Raw genomic sequence first — 15562 nt, forward strand, 5'->3', positions numbered from 1 at the left:
AACTGGCTCAGCTTCCTCACACTCTTCCTACATACGATTGTTTAAAGGGAAATAACTGCTATTCATAGAAAAATAAATAATATCTAACAGTTATATTCCTTCATGATTACATTAAAATATTTTACATAAGAACCTAATATTTTACATTTATTTGCCTAGCGGATGCTTTTATCCAAAGAGACATACAAAAAGAGGTCAACATAATCAAGTAACATACAATTAAACTTTTTACTTGCATTTAACTATTACTGTTAAATAACAATAATATATACATAAACAAAAGATGCAGTAAATCCTTACTATTTAAAGGCTTTGGTGTCTTTTTGGAGGATTTATTTTAAAGAAACTAAAAGAAATGTAAGTTAGTGTCCCCCCAACCCAGGTGCCTCCAGTTTTTTTTTTTCTGCACCAATAATAGCTCAATACTCTATATATGTTATATCCATCTATCTACATATACATATATATAAATACACACACACACACACACACACACACACACACACACTATACACATACATACAGTACATATAAATACACACACACATACAGTATATATACAGTACATATATATAGCAATACACTTTCATGAATTCACCAAGGAAAAAAACAAACGTATATGAGCAACTTGCCTTTTAAAACAGTAATACAAAACACAACCAACACCTTAGAAAAGAAATCATAGCAAACAGCCTCGTTATTTGACCTACATCTTATATAACGGCGCACAATGAAGCACAATGTGACATCTTTACAAGACAAATGAGATGCGTTTTTCTAAGGTCAACTTTATAAACACAACAACATTTCCAAAATAAAAAAATATTATATTGCAGGTACTGTCATTTCACGGTGCAACAAGTCAATAAAATCACTCCAGTTTAAAAAAGAGACTGTGCCTGAAGCCCAATAAAAACAACGAACTGACGTGCAGCTGCGACAGTAAGAAGTATAAAAAGTACAAACCCGGGCACCAATAAAATAGAGGACGAGTAATTTATTCTCGTTATATAAAAGAAATGCTGTATTTTTGTAACAAGAAAAAAACACATTCTCTATTCAATTTCAGCGTAAATCTCTAAACGCTCGATTGCCAGTATTACCTACAGATTATTATTTGCGAATTATGCACGATTATACAACTAGATACTGTCTATGGCATGTCGGCCAAACTCCTTGCACCAGATGCCACATACCTTCTATACAGGAGTGGCTTAAAGATGATCAAACACGCCCCACGTTTTCTTTTAAAATATATAAACATAACAAGCCCGCAAAAGTACATATTCAAAACGCGTATAAACAACATGACAGCGCAAATGCGCCGTTACATAAACTCCTGGTGAAGGGGCATTTAAAAACTTAAAGTGACATTTTCAAATGCAAGTCCTTTAGCAACAGTCAATCAGTATCCACAGCATTTATTTCATTATAATAAATCGGTAACTTAGGTCTACACTGGCGTTCCATGCATACTTTATCAAGTCGAAGAGTTTGATCTACTAAACTACTGACCTACTTTCGGAGCCGTGCACTATAACCTAGAAAACTGCGCTTATTTGATCGCCTCCAACAACTGTCTCTTATATGCAGTCGTTCGAGACAGCAGTGCACACAAGCCAAGTCTCCTACTAGTGGCTGTTCGGATTTGCCACATCTGGCCAAACGCTCGACATTCCTCCCCGAAAGCTAAAAATGAATATTTGGTACCTGTCGTCTCTCCAATCGTTGTCTCATCGATGCCAGCCGCCGCATTTCCCACCGACATGGCAGGAGCCGGTTCGCCGGGCACCCGGACTGTAATGCATGAGGAGGAGGAGTAGAAGAAGAAGACAGAGCAAGGGGGGGGGGGGGGGGGGGGGGGGGGAGGGAGGGAGGGAGCTGTGTTGGAAACAGGAGGAGGGAGTGTTACAATTGACTTTATTATATATTTATTTTTTTTATTCCGCACAGCACACAATGAAGGCGCGGAAACAAAAAATCCTTCTCCACCTCCACTCTATTCCTCATTTGCGTCTTGAGGTCAATTCGCCGGGTGAGTAAAGTGAAGTCACGCGAGAACAGAAGACCTCGAGCAATTCCCGTTTTTCATTGCAGGAGACTCGTCGTTGCAGAAAAGCGCAAAAAAATCAGAAAGTTAAGCTCGGCCAATGGTGTCGTCCGTAGCCTTGCCGCAGTTGCGCCTGTGCACCAATGGGGTATTGAAATAGGCTATTCAGGAACTACCGTATGTGCTAGATGTAGATATTACAAGAGGGTCAGTTCAATTTAAAGTAGCTTACAAGTATCAATACCTTTTGCCAAAAGAAAAAACATTTATAGTGCTAACAAGAATAAGAGTATGATAAGGGATTAAAAGGTAATGAGAAATACAGAATAAAATAATACACCAATTAAATTAAAAAAGGATACAGTATATGCATAATATATAGATTAATGTATACATCTTCCCCCAGAATGGCCAGTTTGGCTATGTTGCACAATGATGGGAACTCTGGAATCGCTTCTGATAATGTGGTGAAGCTGGAGTCCACCACTGCTCTGTTTGGAGCACTGCAGAAGGAACTACTGTTCATCTTCCACCTCTCCAAAGTCGCACTGCCCATAGTATCCATCTTGCTTGGTTCTCCATGTTTGTTGGTGATGAACAGTTTCTATTGCCAGACTGTGACAACTCAGTCCATAGTGGATCAGTATCTTTTGTTGTGACCAGGCATGGTGCCAGGTGTAGACACCTTCAAGGTTCCGGTACCATTCTAGTTTGTTATGCTGTTGTACTTTTTGTTGCCACTGAGTGATGAAGGATCTTCTGTTTTCAACTGCAGCTTTTCTGATGTTGATATTTGCAGTGTTTTCCAGAACACTGGTGTGGTTCAGTGCTCTGAGGAACTGTGCCAGGGAGGTGATGACACATGGTTTCATATTTGACTCCTGGCTCCATGGTTCGGCAGTAGAAGTCTGGGTCACTGTTACACAGGTGGCTCCTGTCTGAATTGAAGGCAGCAGTGGGATGTGGTCCAGTTCAGCCTTTTCTTGTGGTGTTCCTGTGCACCTGCTGTAGTCCAAGTATTTAATCAGGCCTCACACTTCACTTCTGTACAAGAAGAATGGTGAGATCTTGTGTCTCACATCATGAAGACCTTTGAGACACTGGTCCTAGACTATATGACTCCTCTTGTGGTACAGCAACTGAACTCACTGTAGTTTGCCTATTGGACAAAGATTGGAGTAGAGGATGCAATTATTTATCTGCTCCACAAGGTTTATTCTCACCTGGACAAAGCTGGAAGGACTGTGAGGATTATGTTTTTTGATTTGTCCAGCACCTTCTGTACCATCAAGCCACCAATGATAAGGGATAATCTCAGAGATATGCAGATGAATGAGCCTATGGTGTCCTAGATAAGGGACTCTCTTTTGGGCAAACCGCAGTTTGTAACGATATGAACATGAGCAACAATGGAGCAACACAAGGAACAGTCCTGTGCGTTGATAACAAGTCACTCTCCTTTTAAACCTGGAGGAAGCAGCATCCACGATTCCCAAAAAGAATGACATACAATATTTTGATCCATTAGACCAGAAGACATTTTTCCACTTCACCTCAGTCCATCTTAAATGTGCTTGGGTCCAGAGAAGGTGTCAGTGTTTCTGAATCATTTTTAAATACGGCTTCTTCATTTCATGGTAGAGTTTTAACTTGCATTTATGGAGGCACAGATGAACTGTGTTCACAGACAATGGTTTTCAGAAGTGTTCCTGAGCTCATGCAGTGATTTCCACTACAGAATCATGTCTGTTTTTAATGCAGTGCCACCAGAGGGCACATAGATCACATCCAATCAATAGTGATTTTCAGCCTTGTCTCTTGCATTCAGAGATCTCTCTGGTTTCTCTGAATGTTTTAATCATATTATGTACAGTAAATGATGAAAGTCACAAAATTCTTTGCGATTTTATGTTGAGGAACTTTATTCTTAAATTGTTGCACTGTGTTTGCCAATGCAGTCTTTTACAGAGTGGTGAACCTCTCCCCATCTTTACTTCTGACGGACTCGGCCTCTCTGTGATGATCTTTTTATACCTAATCATGTTACTGACCTGTTGCCAATTAACCACCTAATTGGCTGTCATTTGTTCCACCAGGTGTTTTTTTAGCATTACACAACTTTTCCAATCTTTCATTGCCCCTTTCCAACATTTTTTAAACATGTTGTTGCCATCAAATTCAAAACAACACAAATAATACAATACAAATAATAATTTGTATTGTCATAAAACAATACAAATTTCAACATCTGTTCCATTGTCTTTTTCTATTTTCAGTTAAATATGGGTTTACGTGATTTGAAAATCATCAAATTCTCTTTTTATTTACATTTTACACAACATCCCAACTATTTTGGAAAGGGGTGGTACAACCTTATACATATTCTCACCATCACTTGGCCAGTTTAGAGCAGCCAAACTGTTTCAAGTGAATGTGTTTGGGATTAGGGTGGAAACAGCTACAGGGATAGCTGCTAGGCTGAAAATAAAGCCCAGGACAGTGGAGATATGAAGGAAACAGTGCTAATAACCAAATCTCTGCTTTCCTGTTAATTGCATTATGGTAGACTGCAGTTCAACATCTTTCTATACCTATGCTTATTTTTCCTGTTCAGGATTCTGTCACAATAACAAGTCACAGACATCATAAAGGTTTGGGGCAGCCACCCGTATATTGTTTCCTGGCTGCAAAAGTTGATTTAAATTTGAACAGAGATGTTCATAGAGCAGAGTCTAAAACAGAATTGGTTTGTATTGAGGTAAGATGACGGTTTTAAAGAGCAGTACGGGAAGTGATGTCATCGGCGCCAGAACCGGGCATGATATCATCATTGGCGCTGGGACCGGAAGTGATGTCATTGGTGGCACTGAAACCATGATGGTCTGCAAGAGACTGAGAGAGACAGTCAGCACACTCTGCTGCCCCCTGCTCTGGCGTAGAATTACTATCATTTAGGCCCTTCAGCAGTTTCCCAATCGCATGTGTGTGACAACACTTAATGGGACTTTGTATGTGAGGCCAGTTGAAACCTTAAATTATAAGATGTTGTTCTAGGCCTGATCTCTAACAACAGTGAACAGTCTTACCTGGATGAAATGGAGAGTCTGTGACAATGATGTCAGGACAACAGTCTTCTCTTGAATGTCACTGGGATCATTGGTGAGGAATTAATCAGAGCCCCACATTTTTCTGGTTAGCATCCTTAGATGGATAGGCTGGCTGTGAACTCAGGGCCATTAAGACAGGAAGCACCATTTTATCTAGTTGAGATATAAGAGAATTCCATTTTCTCAATTGAATAAGCACACTTCTGATTTCTAACTGCATCTGGGGGTGATCCTTTTTTCAGCCTTGCTGCCCCTCGCAGTGGATTAGTCTTTACAGGGAAATCACACTGAAAAATGAAATGTGTTTGGTTTTACTGGAGGGTCTTTTAATAGTTCAGGCTGAGAACAATTTAATTAAACCACATGTAAACGGGGAAAGGGTGGCACAGTGGTAGCGCTGCTGCCTCGCAGTTAGGAGACCCGGGTTCACTTCCTGGGTTCTCCCCGTGTCTGCGTGGGTTTCCTCCCACAGTCCAAAGACATGCAGGTCAGGTGGACTGGCGATTCTAAATTGGCCTTAGCGTGTGCTTGGTGTGTTTGTGTGTGTCCTGCGGTGGGTTGGTACCCTGCCCGGGATTGGTTCCTGCCTTGTGCCCTGTGTTGGCTGGGATTGGCTCCAGCAGACCCCGCGTGACCCTGTGTTCAGATTCAGCGGGTTGGAAAATGGATGGATAAACGGGGAAAATTTAACAGCAAAGTAATCTGGCAAAACTTCCCTTTTTAGTGGAGTTTGCATATAATGCGCAAAGCACCTATTGTGATAACCCATGTCTGTCTGTCTGTCTGTCTAGTAGACCAATTTTGTTAATATGTGTATTCAAAGAAATGTGTCGAGACAGTTTCATTTTCATTAAGATAATATCGAACGCATCGTGGGTGCAAAGTTTTGAAATGTCAGAATCTCCCAAGTCTAGCGAATTTGCAAACCTTAAAACGGAGAAACATTCTGTGCAACTTGAACTATGAATTAGGCAATTGTCTCAATTTTACCTCGAAAGCATTTGCTTGAACGTGGAGATTTGATATATTTCCCCTTTTCACTCGTCTGACAGCGGCTCGGATGCAAAATGTGACTCAAACATCGGACAGAGTGCGTGTGCGCAAACGGCTGACAAGGCAGCTCCCTTCTCCGACTGCTTAAGGTAAAAGTCACTTCTGTGGAAATAAATAGCATATGTGAGCATATATAAGGCTTAATTGATTGAACAACTAAATGATGTTTGAACTAATTATTAACACGGGAAAGGAGAAGCTGCCCTAACTGATATAAACATGGAATGGGTGTTACAATGACAGTGTTGCCTGTTGCCAAGCCTCCAATGTACATCAACAATCATGGCCACGCTGCAGTCATGGCAAGCCCCTGATCTTCTTGCTAATCGTATACCTGATCAATGATAAACGTGTTATTTTTGATACACGTACGATCCAGCTCTTCAGATTTTTATTTGCGCATTAACTAGTGGTATAAAGCACAACAGACTGAGCGTTATGGTTTATGTACCCATCCATCCATTTTCCAACCCGCTGAATCCGAACACACGGTCATGGGGGTCTGCTGGAGCCAATCCCAGCCAACACAGGGCACAAGGCAGGAAACAATCCTGGGCAGGGTGCCAACCCACCGCAGGACACATACAAACACACCCACACACCAAGCACACACTAGGGCCAATTTAGAATCGCCAATCCACCTGACCTGCATGTCTTTGGACTGTGGGAGGAAACCCACGCAGACACGGGGAGAACATGCAAATTCCACGCAGGGAAGCGAACCCGGGTCTCCTAACTGCGAGGCAGCAGCACTACCACTGCGCCACCGTGCCGCCCGTTTATGTACCCGAAGTGCCAATTTTACTTCCGTGCATCTTCAGACTGGCATGAAAATCTTTTAAAAGTATATGAAGATGAAATTGGCTGCATATATTCACAGCTTACTCTTAAGATCACAATCATCTTTCACATTCCGTTATACAGTAAATTAGTTCCTTTCCAAGTTTTCACTTATTAAAAATTATAAAATTTTAACGAATGTGTTTTAACTAATATTGTGTTTTAACTAATATTATTAGCTAGATGATATTAATAGATATTTTTCAATTGGTAATTATTTGGTTTCTTAAAACAATTCAAAAATGTTTTAAGAAAACCAAACAACAGTTAGAGACCCTCCACCATTAACACACATCAATCGATGCCATTTTCACAGCACTTGAACTGGAATCTGCTGTGTATGAAAGCTACTGACCCACCACAAGCCTATTCGTGCTCCAGTTTGAACTCCATTCTAAAGAGCTGTTGAAAGACATGCATTTAAATGTAGTCTACTAACACATGGAATTGCATTCTGTTATCTCGATTACGTTTTAATATGACTCATTGATACAAAACTCCTGGATGAAGTAAATAAAAAACGTGAAATGTTCCAACTTTCATATCAGTTAATTTAGTCACTGAATGCACCTGCATGTTAGGTATCTAACTTGTTTCTTTATTTAATTTACTTTAGAAAATACCACCATTTTTTTTTTGTTCTTTATTTTGCCTTATACAATTTCTTGTATTAGGAATTTGTTAGTTTTCGCATACCCCTTGGGGTCAGAGCGCAGGGTCAGCCATTGTACAGCGCCCCTGGAGCAATTACAGGTTAAGGGCCTTGCTCAAGGGCCCAGCAGAGTAGGATTTCTTTTGGCAGTGACGGGGATTCGAACCGGCAACCTTCTGGATACCAGCACAGATCCTTAGCCTCAGAGCCACCACTCCGCCCCATTTCAAGTTGATATTGATATCTCCAGTGGTTCTAAGTACTTCAGCCTGTTCAGACCTGCACGTTAAGTTTACTGACATCAGCAACTCTTGATCGTCCCACCTAAACTAAATAGGTGCCCTGTCTTGGCCTATTTCCAGCCTTGCCAGAGTTGGCTCCAGCTCCCTGGCATAATAACATGGAATTAGTGGGTTCGGAAAACAGATGAAGAGATTAATCTTATTTTCTTATGTGCAGTTCTGTTAAGATAACTATATATCCATGGCTTGTCAAGCTGCACAACCCCAGGCCAATTCTACCTTTTGAAGTAGATTAGTTTGAGGGCCATGCAGGGCTGAATTCTTTTCTGTCTGTGACTGGGCTAAATGAGTCATTTGCAAGTCTGGGAAGTGTGAGATAGGCACGGTCACTCAGAATGATGTCCTTCTAAATTGTTTAAAAACAAGTTAAAGCAGCATATTACAAAAAAGCACATCAGTAAGTAAAGTGTTGAATTTGAGATAACAAAGTTGGACACAAGGTGCTCTGTAAAATGAAATCTGTTTTATGAATGCCTGCCTATATTCCAACACAACTATTTCTTTGCGTGTATGTATTGTTTGTATCGTACGTTTCTGCTCAATGACACTGCCGAAGCCATAATATCTCCTGACCTAAGGGAGACATCGGTAAATATTAAAACATGTTCTGTTCAGCACTGGCTGTTATTGGGAAAAGAATTGAACTACTACAGAACTCTAACTGAAGACCAAAATCACACTCAAAGAGTTCAAATATTTCCTCATACTGCGTTTTTGTTATTTCGCTTTTGTGCTATTGTGCAATTTTCAAAGGAAAGCCAATCTGCTCAGTGGAATCTGGGAAATGTTGATTAAGAAATTCTTTTGTGGTACTTCAGGACTGCTGTTGTGATTGAAGAGTGCAATAAAAATAAGGTGTATTATATTAAAGTAATGGTGTAGTGAAGTCTTGAAAGAAGACTGCATCTAGTCTTCAATGGACATTGTATCGTTGCAGCAGTTTTCCTTTTTTTTTTCCCATCTACCCATTATAACAAACCTTTCCATCTAGATTTTATGATTTATAACAAGGGAAAAAAATCAAACTGGCTCTTAATTATTCTATCATTCTATAAGTTATTTTGGCTGAGGTACTTTTGTAAATATTTAAAAACTAAATTACAAAGAACATTTCAATAAATCTAATAGTGCTAGTCGTTTTGCAACGTTGAAGCTGAACTCTACAGAATGATTCTGGGAGCTGTGGTGTCTGTCCATGGCAATGTCGCAGCTTCTCCTTGGGCTCCAATAGATCACTCAAACAGCTGAAATGTAGATAAATTGTCCAACGTACATTATGTAGGATAGCAACTTTCTGGTAGACAACATGTTTAGTTACGGGCAATTCTCTGCCACACAAATCTTTTAGATAAAAGAATTTGTGTTCAGTCTTCAGTTTAAATGCTCATTCCCATTATAAACACATTTCCTCTACATGCCTTGGTCTGATTTTCTGCAAATATTTATTTATTAATTCTTTAGCAAAAAATGCATTCATTTTTGTTTTTGACTTTCTCTTTTCAAATTTCAATCTCCTCCTTTATCAACTGGCTATAGTTCATCAATTAAGTAATGGACAGCTATTCTTAGTTTCTATTTGTGTTTACTCAGTTTCTACCTTGTCTTCAACATGTTTTAACAAATCTTTATTTATATGTGTAACAGTTCTGTATTTGGTAACCAGTATAATCTATACTTGTATTTTAACTGAGAATTTTTCAGAGCAGTCTGAGCCAGCACTCAGTGCTGAACTCTATACAAAAAAATCAGTTGTATTGAATTGTATTTTGCCCATTTTGAGCATGCAGTCAGGATTAGGTGACACAAGTAACATGAGATTTTTTTTATGGATGTTTTTATATGGTTTGCTGTTCTCCAGCATTGATCCCCATCGACACCTATTGTAAGTTTGTTAACTTCCTTCTCCATGATAACGTAAGATTTAATTTTGTTCTCGGCTATCACTATAAATTATATAGGGCAAGTAATTAGAAGTATTTTACAATGCATTTGTTTTGTTCTTTATTTCACCTTATATAATTTCTTATATTAGGAATTTGTTAGTTTTCATATACCCCTTGGGGTCAGAGTGCAGGGTCAGCCATTGTACAGCGCCCCTGGAACAATTGCAGGTTAAGGGCCTTGCTCAAGGGCCCAGCAGAGAGGAATCCCTTTTAGCAGTAGCAGGGATTCAAACTGGCAACATTCCAGATACCAGCGCCGATCCTTCGCCTCAGAGCCACCACTCCACCCTATTTAAATCAGTTGCAGTCAAATTCACATGATCTAATCTGCAGCTGATGGATAGAACTTTTGTTTTAGTACAAAAATGCACAGAATATTAACAAGGTGCTTTCCAGTTTGTCAGTTTGCATCATTGTGAATTAATAGCTGTAATTTTGTGTCAAGATGACACACAAAAACATTTGCTCTTCTGTGCTCTATGTCGAGCCCAGCAAACATTCCATAGATTTCATTTTTCTTGTGATACATTAACAAACCACAGGGTGACACAGTTTAAATATAAGTTTAATCCACTTTACCTTCCTGAGTGGTCGACCCGAGCATCACTCGGGCTGTAAAAACATGTTTTTACACTGCAGTGTTCGTCCGGAGTGTAACTTGGGCAATAGTATAGACACATCTCGCTTAAGACCCAGGTTTACTCGGCCTGTAAAAGTCAACAGTAATAGTGCTGAGCGTTACTCGTGCAACGGTATAGGTGTATCCTGCGTAAGCATCAGACCCAAGTGTTACCTAGGCAGTGGTGTTGACGCGTGTTCTCTTAGCCTTGTAATGGCGTCTTGTAAGAAACGGCGGTCATCAGCAGTGATGATGAAGTGAATCTGTCTTCAGGCAGTGAAATTGATGTGGTCAGTGAAACCGAAAGTGATTCTGGGAATTCGAAAGTGACACTCAACTCACTTGCACTTGTGCAGTGAGCTATTCATATTATTATTATTCATCATTATTATTATTATTATTTGTATCATTATTATACTTTCTACACTTCTGACATTGTACATTTAGTGTTTTCTTGAGAAAAAAATGTAACACTAAGGAGGCTACTAACAGGATAAGTGTCTGTACATGTCTCCATCATTCCAACAGATGGCGCATCACAAACGTTAACACTGCTTTTATGAATCTCATACCAAATGGCATATAACAGACACATAGGCATTGCATGGTGAATGGCAAATGTTAACGCTGAGGTCTAAGTTGATTACTTAGACTTCAACCCGTCTTAAAAGGGTAGTGCAGTTAGTCCCTTATAATGCAGGTTAGCACTTTGTCAGACATCATTGGGGATTGTTAATAATTATGGTTAATGGAGAGTCATAAACCTGGAAAGGAATTATTTTCCATGAACCACTGACAGTTCAGTTTCTAAACTTTTTTTTTTTTAACGTTTATTGAATTTATATAAAACATATAACATTCCATACAATCAAGTCAACCTTAACAAAACTAAATTCAACCCCCTCCCATGAGAAAGAGAGAAAGGCCAACAGCCAGAGTAAAATGTTTGAGATTAGTATAGAGGGAAAGGAGTATTTCTCCCCAGCAAAAGTGCTTATTCTAAAATATTATTGATTAGGTCCTGCCAGGTTTTAAAAATGTTTTGAACAGATCCTCTAAGTGAGGATATTTCAAATAGTATATAACATCAGTTACCCACTGACTTAAAAGAGGAGAGTTAGGATTCTTCCAGTTGAGCAAGATATGTCTACATGCCAATAGTGTAGTAAAGGCAATTACAGTTTGTTTGTCCTTCTCCACTTTAAGTCCATCTGGTAGTACACCAAGCACAGCCGTTAGTGGATTAAGGAGGGATTGTGACACCAAGGCTGTCTGAGAGGCATTTAAAGATATTGGTCCAGAATGATGTTAATTTAGTGCAGGCCCAAAACATGTGACACAGTGAGGCCGGAGCTTGATTGCAGCATTCGCAGGTTGGATGTTGTCCTGGAAACACTTTGGACAATTTTACATGAGAGAGATGCAATACAGTATATAATTTTAAGTTGAATAATTCTATGCTTTGCGCATATGGAGCTCAAGTGAATTCTGTGCATTGCTACCTTCCACTCCGTTTCTAAAATTTTGAGTACGAGATCCTTTTCCCACTGTACTTTGAGATCTTTAAAAGGAAGACATTTGAAATGTTTTTATATATTATAGAAATGCTGTCTGAGTCTTCAAGACTGATCAATGTCTCTTCTGGAATAGAAATAGATGAGAGGTGAGGAAAATTGGGCAGATTTTGTTTAGCAAAGTTTCTAATTTGGAGATAGTGGAAAAATTATGTTGATGGGAAACTAAATTTACAGTGTAATTGTTCATAGGCATTATTTATACATAAAACATGGATTTTTAATTATAAAGTATCCCTGATGTCATAGGGATAGAAATAAACTTTTAAAAATAATTTTATTACATTTGAAATTTATTTGTGTTATTTTATCCGGTATAGTCTTTTATTATTGTCAGCATCATTACTGTTTTTTTTTTTCCTGATTTACCCAGGTTAGCCAATTGCCCCCATTCCCCCACCCGAATTTTTCATCCTCCTCCGTTCAAGGTTTCCTTTGCATGCTTTTCATATTATCTGACAGCACCCCCAACCACATCTTCTTTGACCTTCCTCTGGGCATCATACCCTCCACTCCCATTTTGGTGCACTTACTTACCTAGTCATCCTCTGCCTTTAACTCCACATGCTCAAACCACCTTAGTCTATTTCTTCTCAGCACAACACTTCTCACCTCCACACCGAGTTTTAATTTCTGAGTAGCACACACTTGTGGGTAAAGTCTCCACATTTAAAAATTCCTCAACACCCAAGACAGAGCTATTAAAATATTTCTCTGTGCCCAATTTGTGATGGGACTTAACATCACTGTACACCAATAGGCCTTTTGAGGTGGCCGAGTTGTTGCTCCAGGAATCATCCTTTAAACCTCAACTGGTGCACTTGTGCAATGTCTATGGTGTCAATGTTATCAGGTGCACAGAGTTCAATGGGAGTCTTATGGATCACAATTAATTACACTGCTCAGCCTTCTTATCTTAGTGTTCTCTTTTGTTGCCTGTTGCTTGGTAAATTTTAGTCTAGGCTTAGAAAAAATCCATGTTGGGAGTCTGCACTCTTGAAATAATTGAGTTTCACTCACCAGTTCTGCCATTTAGAGGCTAAACAATTGTGCACCTTACAGAAATGCATCTTCACAGGTTCTAGGTTAGACCTGCCTACTTCACCATCATGGTTGTCCCAGACCTCTTAATTCTTTTCCAAAGGTACATCATGACCTAACAGGTTGTTCAGTTCTTTTCCAGGAATCAAAAACAGTTTACGTGTTTTTCCCTCTGTGCCTTGCTACGACTGTGAACTGCACTAAATCACTTATATTACCAACACGGCTGTCAAGATGGCTGCTGTGCTTTTGCAATATTAGGTCTTCTTTGTTTGAATTTATTACCTAATGTTTTTCCTAAGTAAATGGTCTTTCTGGGACACCTGGGGCAGTTTTGTAGTCCACTTTAACTGCTTTGCAAACAACCACATAGTGTGCCTTTTGTCAACGTTCCCTGTACTCTGAATTTGTGGCAACACAGGGTACGTTTTCTAATAAATCTCTCTACAGTGTGTATGTCCAGCTGCTTTTGTTGTGTTTGGAGGACCAGATGATTCAATCACAGTGTTGCTTTCTTACTTCCTCACTCAAAATGTTATACTAACTTGACAGCACAATCTCAACTTAAGTCAGAAGCTAATTTATCTAACAGCTGCTGTACTGATGTATTCCTACAATTCTGGTTAACTCACACAAAATCTTTCTGCTCTCCTGTCCTTTCATGAACCCCCAAAATGATCTGAAGTTGAAGTTGCCACCCTCACAGTTTTTAAAATTGTAACTAGGTGAGATATTTGCTAACCAGTCAAGCTTGTATGTTAGTGAATTGTCTCTTCCTTTTTGTAAAATATCTAATGTCCTAAACGTAGAATGACACTCTAGCTCAACTGAATTTACTTTATTTTTATACTTTACAGTACAATGACACATACTGTATTTGCAAATAGTCTCCAAAATCATGTCAGCAACGACAGAAAAAAGGGTACAACAACACAGCAGGGAAATTGCTAAACAACTATTTCAAATGAAGAACACTGCAAATATATCAATATCAAATACAAGGTATGTACAGTACATATAATACATATCTGACAGAACAAGTAACTAGAAGATAACATAACTGAATTAGCAGTACACTGGAATGAATTTAATAAAACTGGGTTTTGTGTGTCCTCTCACTTTAGCCAGATTAAATCCGTATACATCAAAATCATTTCAATTTCATATCTAAACATTATGGCCATTTATTCTTGTTCTTTCCAAGATAATAGAAGAGGCGGCTAACTTGCACATTTCTATGCTTCTTACATCATGCCACAGAAGAGTAGTGATGGGTTGCATGTTTGTTCAATATCCAACTAAGAATTTCACTGAACAAATACTTCATACACATGACAAGATAGCTACCACAACTACTACTACCACCCTTGGTTGCTATAAGGAGCCATTTGAGTTGTTAATTCCACTTTAATACTTGCCTGACACAATGTAGAGTTATTCTTTCAGTAGAAAATAGGCACTACATGCATGTAAGAATTTCACTGTAGTCTGTACATGTGACAATTGCTACCCTATAAACCCACAACTGCATTAAACAACAGCAGATCTACAAAGAGAAGACATCAGGTGAATGCAGTGGAAATCACTTCTGTAAATGCAGCTTAGAATTATACTGTACTGACATATATTACTAGGAACGTTTCACTCTGAGCTACGTATACCGTATGTTGCTCCCACCAGACATGTGGGATATGATCTCAGGCCCCACACTTTAGGTGGTGAGTGAAAGGCAAACTTCTGAGTCGGTCACGCTAAAGGAGTACTATGCCACCTCCAGTGACTGCTCAGTCATTTATTTAGAACCACTTTGACGAAAACAGGCAATTTATCCCAAAAAGTTCATCATCCTATTCACCTAGATTGCCCTGAATCATCAAATCAAGATTTGATGGTCCAAAATGTTCTACTCTATACCATACTACTTTTTAATTTATATTGCATGTCTATAATTCTTCATGTGAAGACAAGTTTTGTAACATTTATGCAAAATTCACCCTTCACAATTTTCTATATGCATCACCATGTTGTAGTTGCAGAGCTCATTTTAAAGTAACAGCAATGTCCAATGTACTAATTCCCTTCATAATATTAATCACTTTAATCTCATCCCCTCTTAATCTCTGTTTGCTTATCTGACTATAAAGTTGTCTTTTTCTCATAGCAGGTCCACACCACTTAAGGTCTGCACAAGTGCACATATATTCAGTGTATTTGTAGTCTTCACAACATTAATGTATAATTAGAGAAACATTCCCATAACTCACTATGACAGAGTGAGGTACTAGGTGAGAACAACAAAATTGGGAATAGAACTGAAACAAAAACATGTTGACATTCCACAATCGTACAGGTTAATCTGACAGTGGCATAGCTGGGGGGTG

The 15562-nt window shown here is 39.0% G+C and overlaps 1 protein-coding gene across 1 annotated transcript in view; it reads right to left on the bottom strand.

Annotated features, from left to right (window-relative positions):
• The window catches only part of bmal2 (basic helix-loop-helix ARNT like 2), a 92456-nt gene extending 90404 nt beyond the window's left edge, over nucleotides 1-2052 (bottom strand). Inside the window, exon 1 of the mRNA XM_051930633.1 lies at nucleotides 1711-2052. Coding sequence (XP_051786593.1) covers nucleotides 1711-1768 — 58 coding nt within the window. The 5' untranslated portion in view covers nucleotides 1769-2052. The remainder of the gene's footprint in view (nucleotides 1-1710) is intronic.
• Nucleotides 2053-15562: the final 13510 nt, after the last annotated feature.

This window comes from Erpetoichthys calabaricus, chromosome 1 (genome assembly GCF_900747795.2).
Source record: "Erpetoichthys calabaricus chromosome 1, fErpCal1.3, whole genome shotgun sequence".
NCBI classification, from domain to species: domain Eukaryota; kingdom Metazoa; phylum Chordata; class Cladistia; order Polypteriformes; family Polypteridae; genus Erpetoichthys; species Erpetoichthys calabaricus.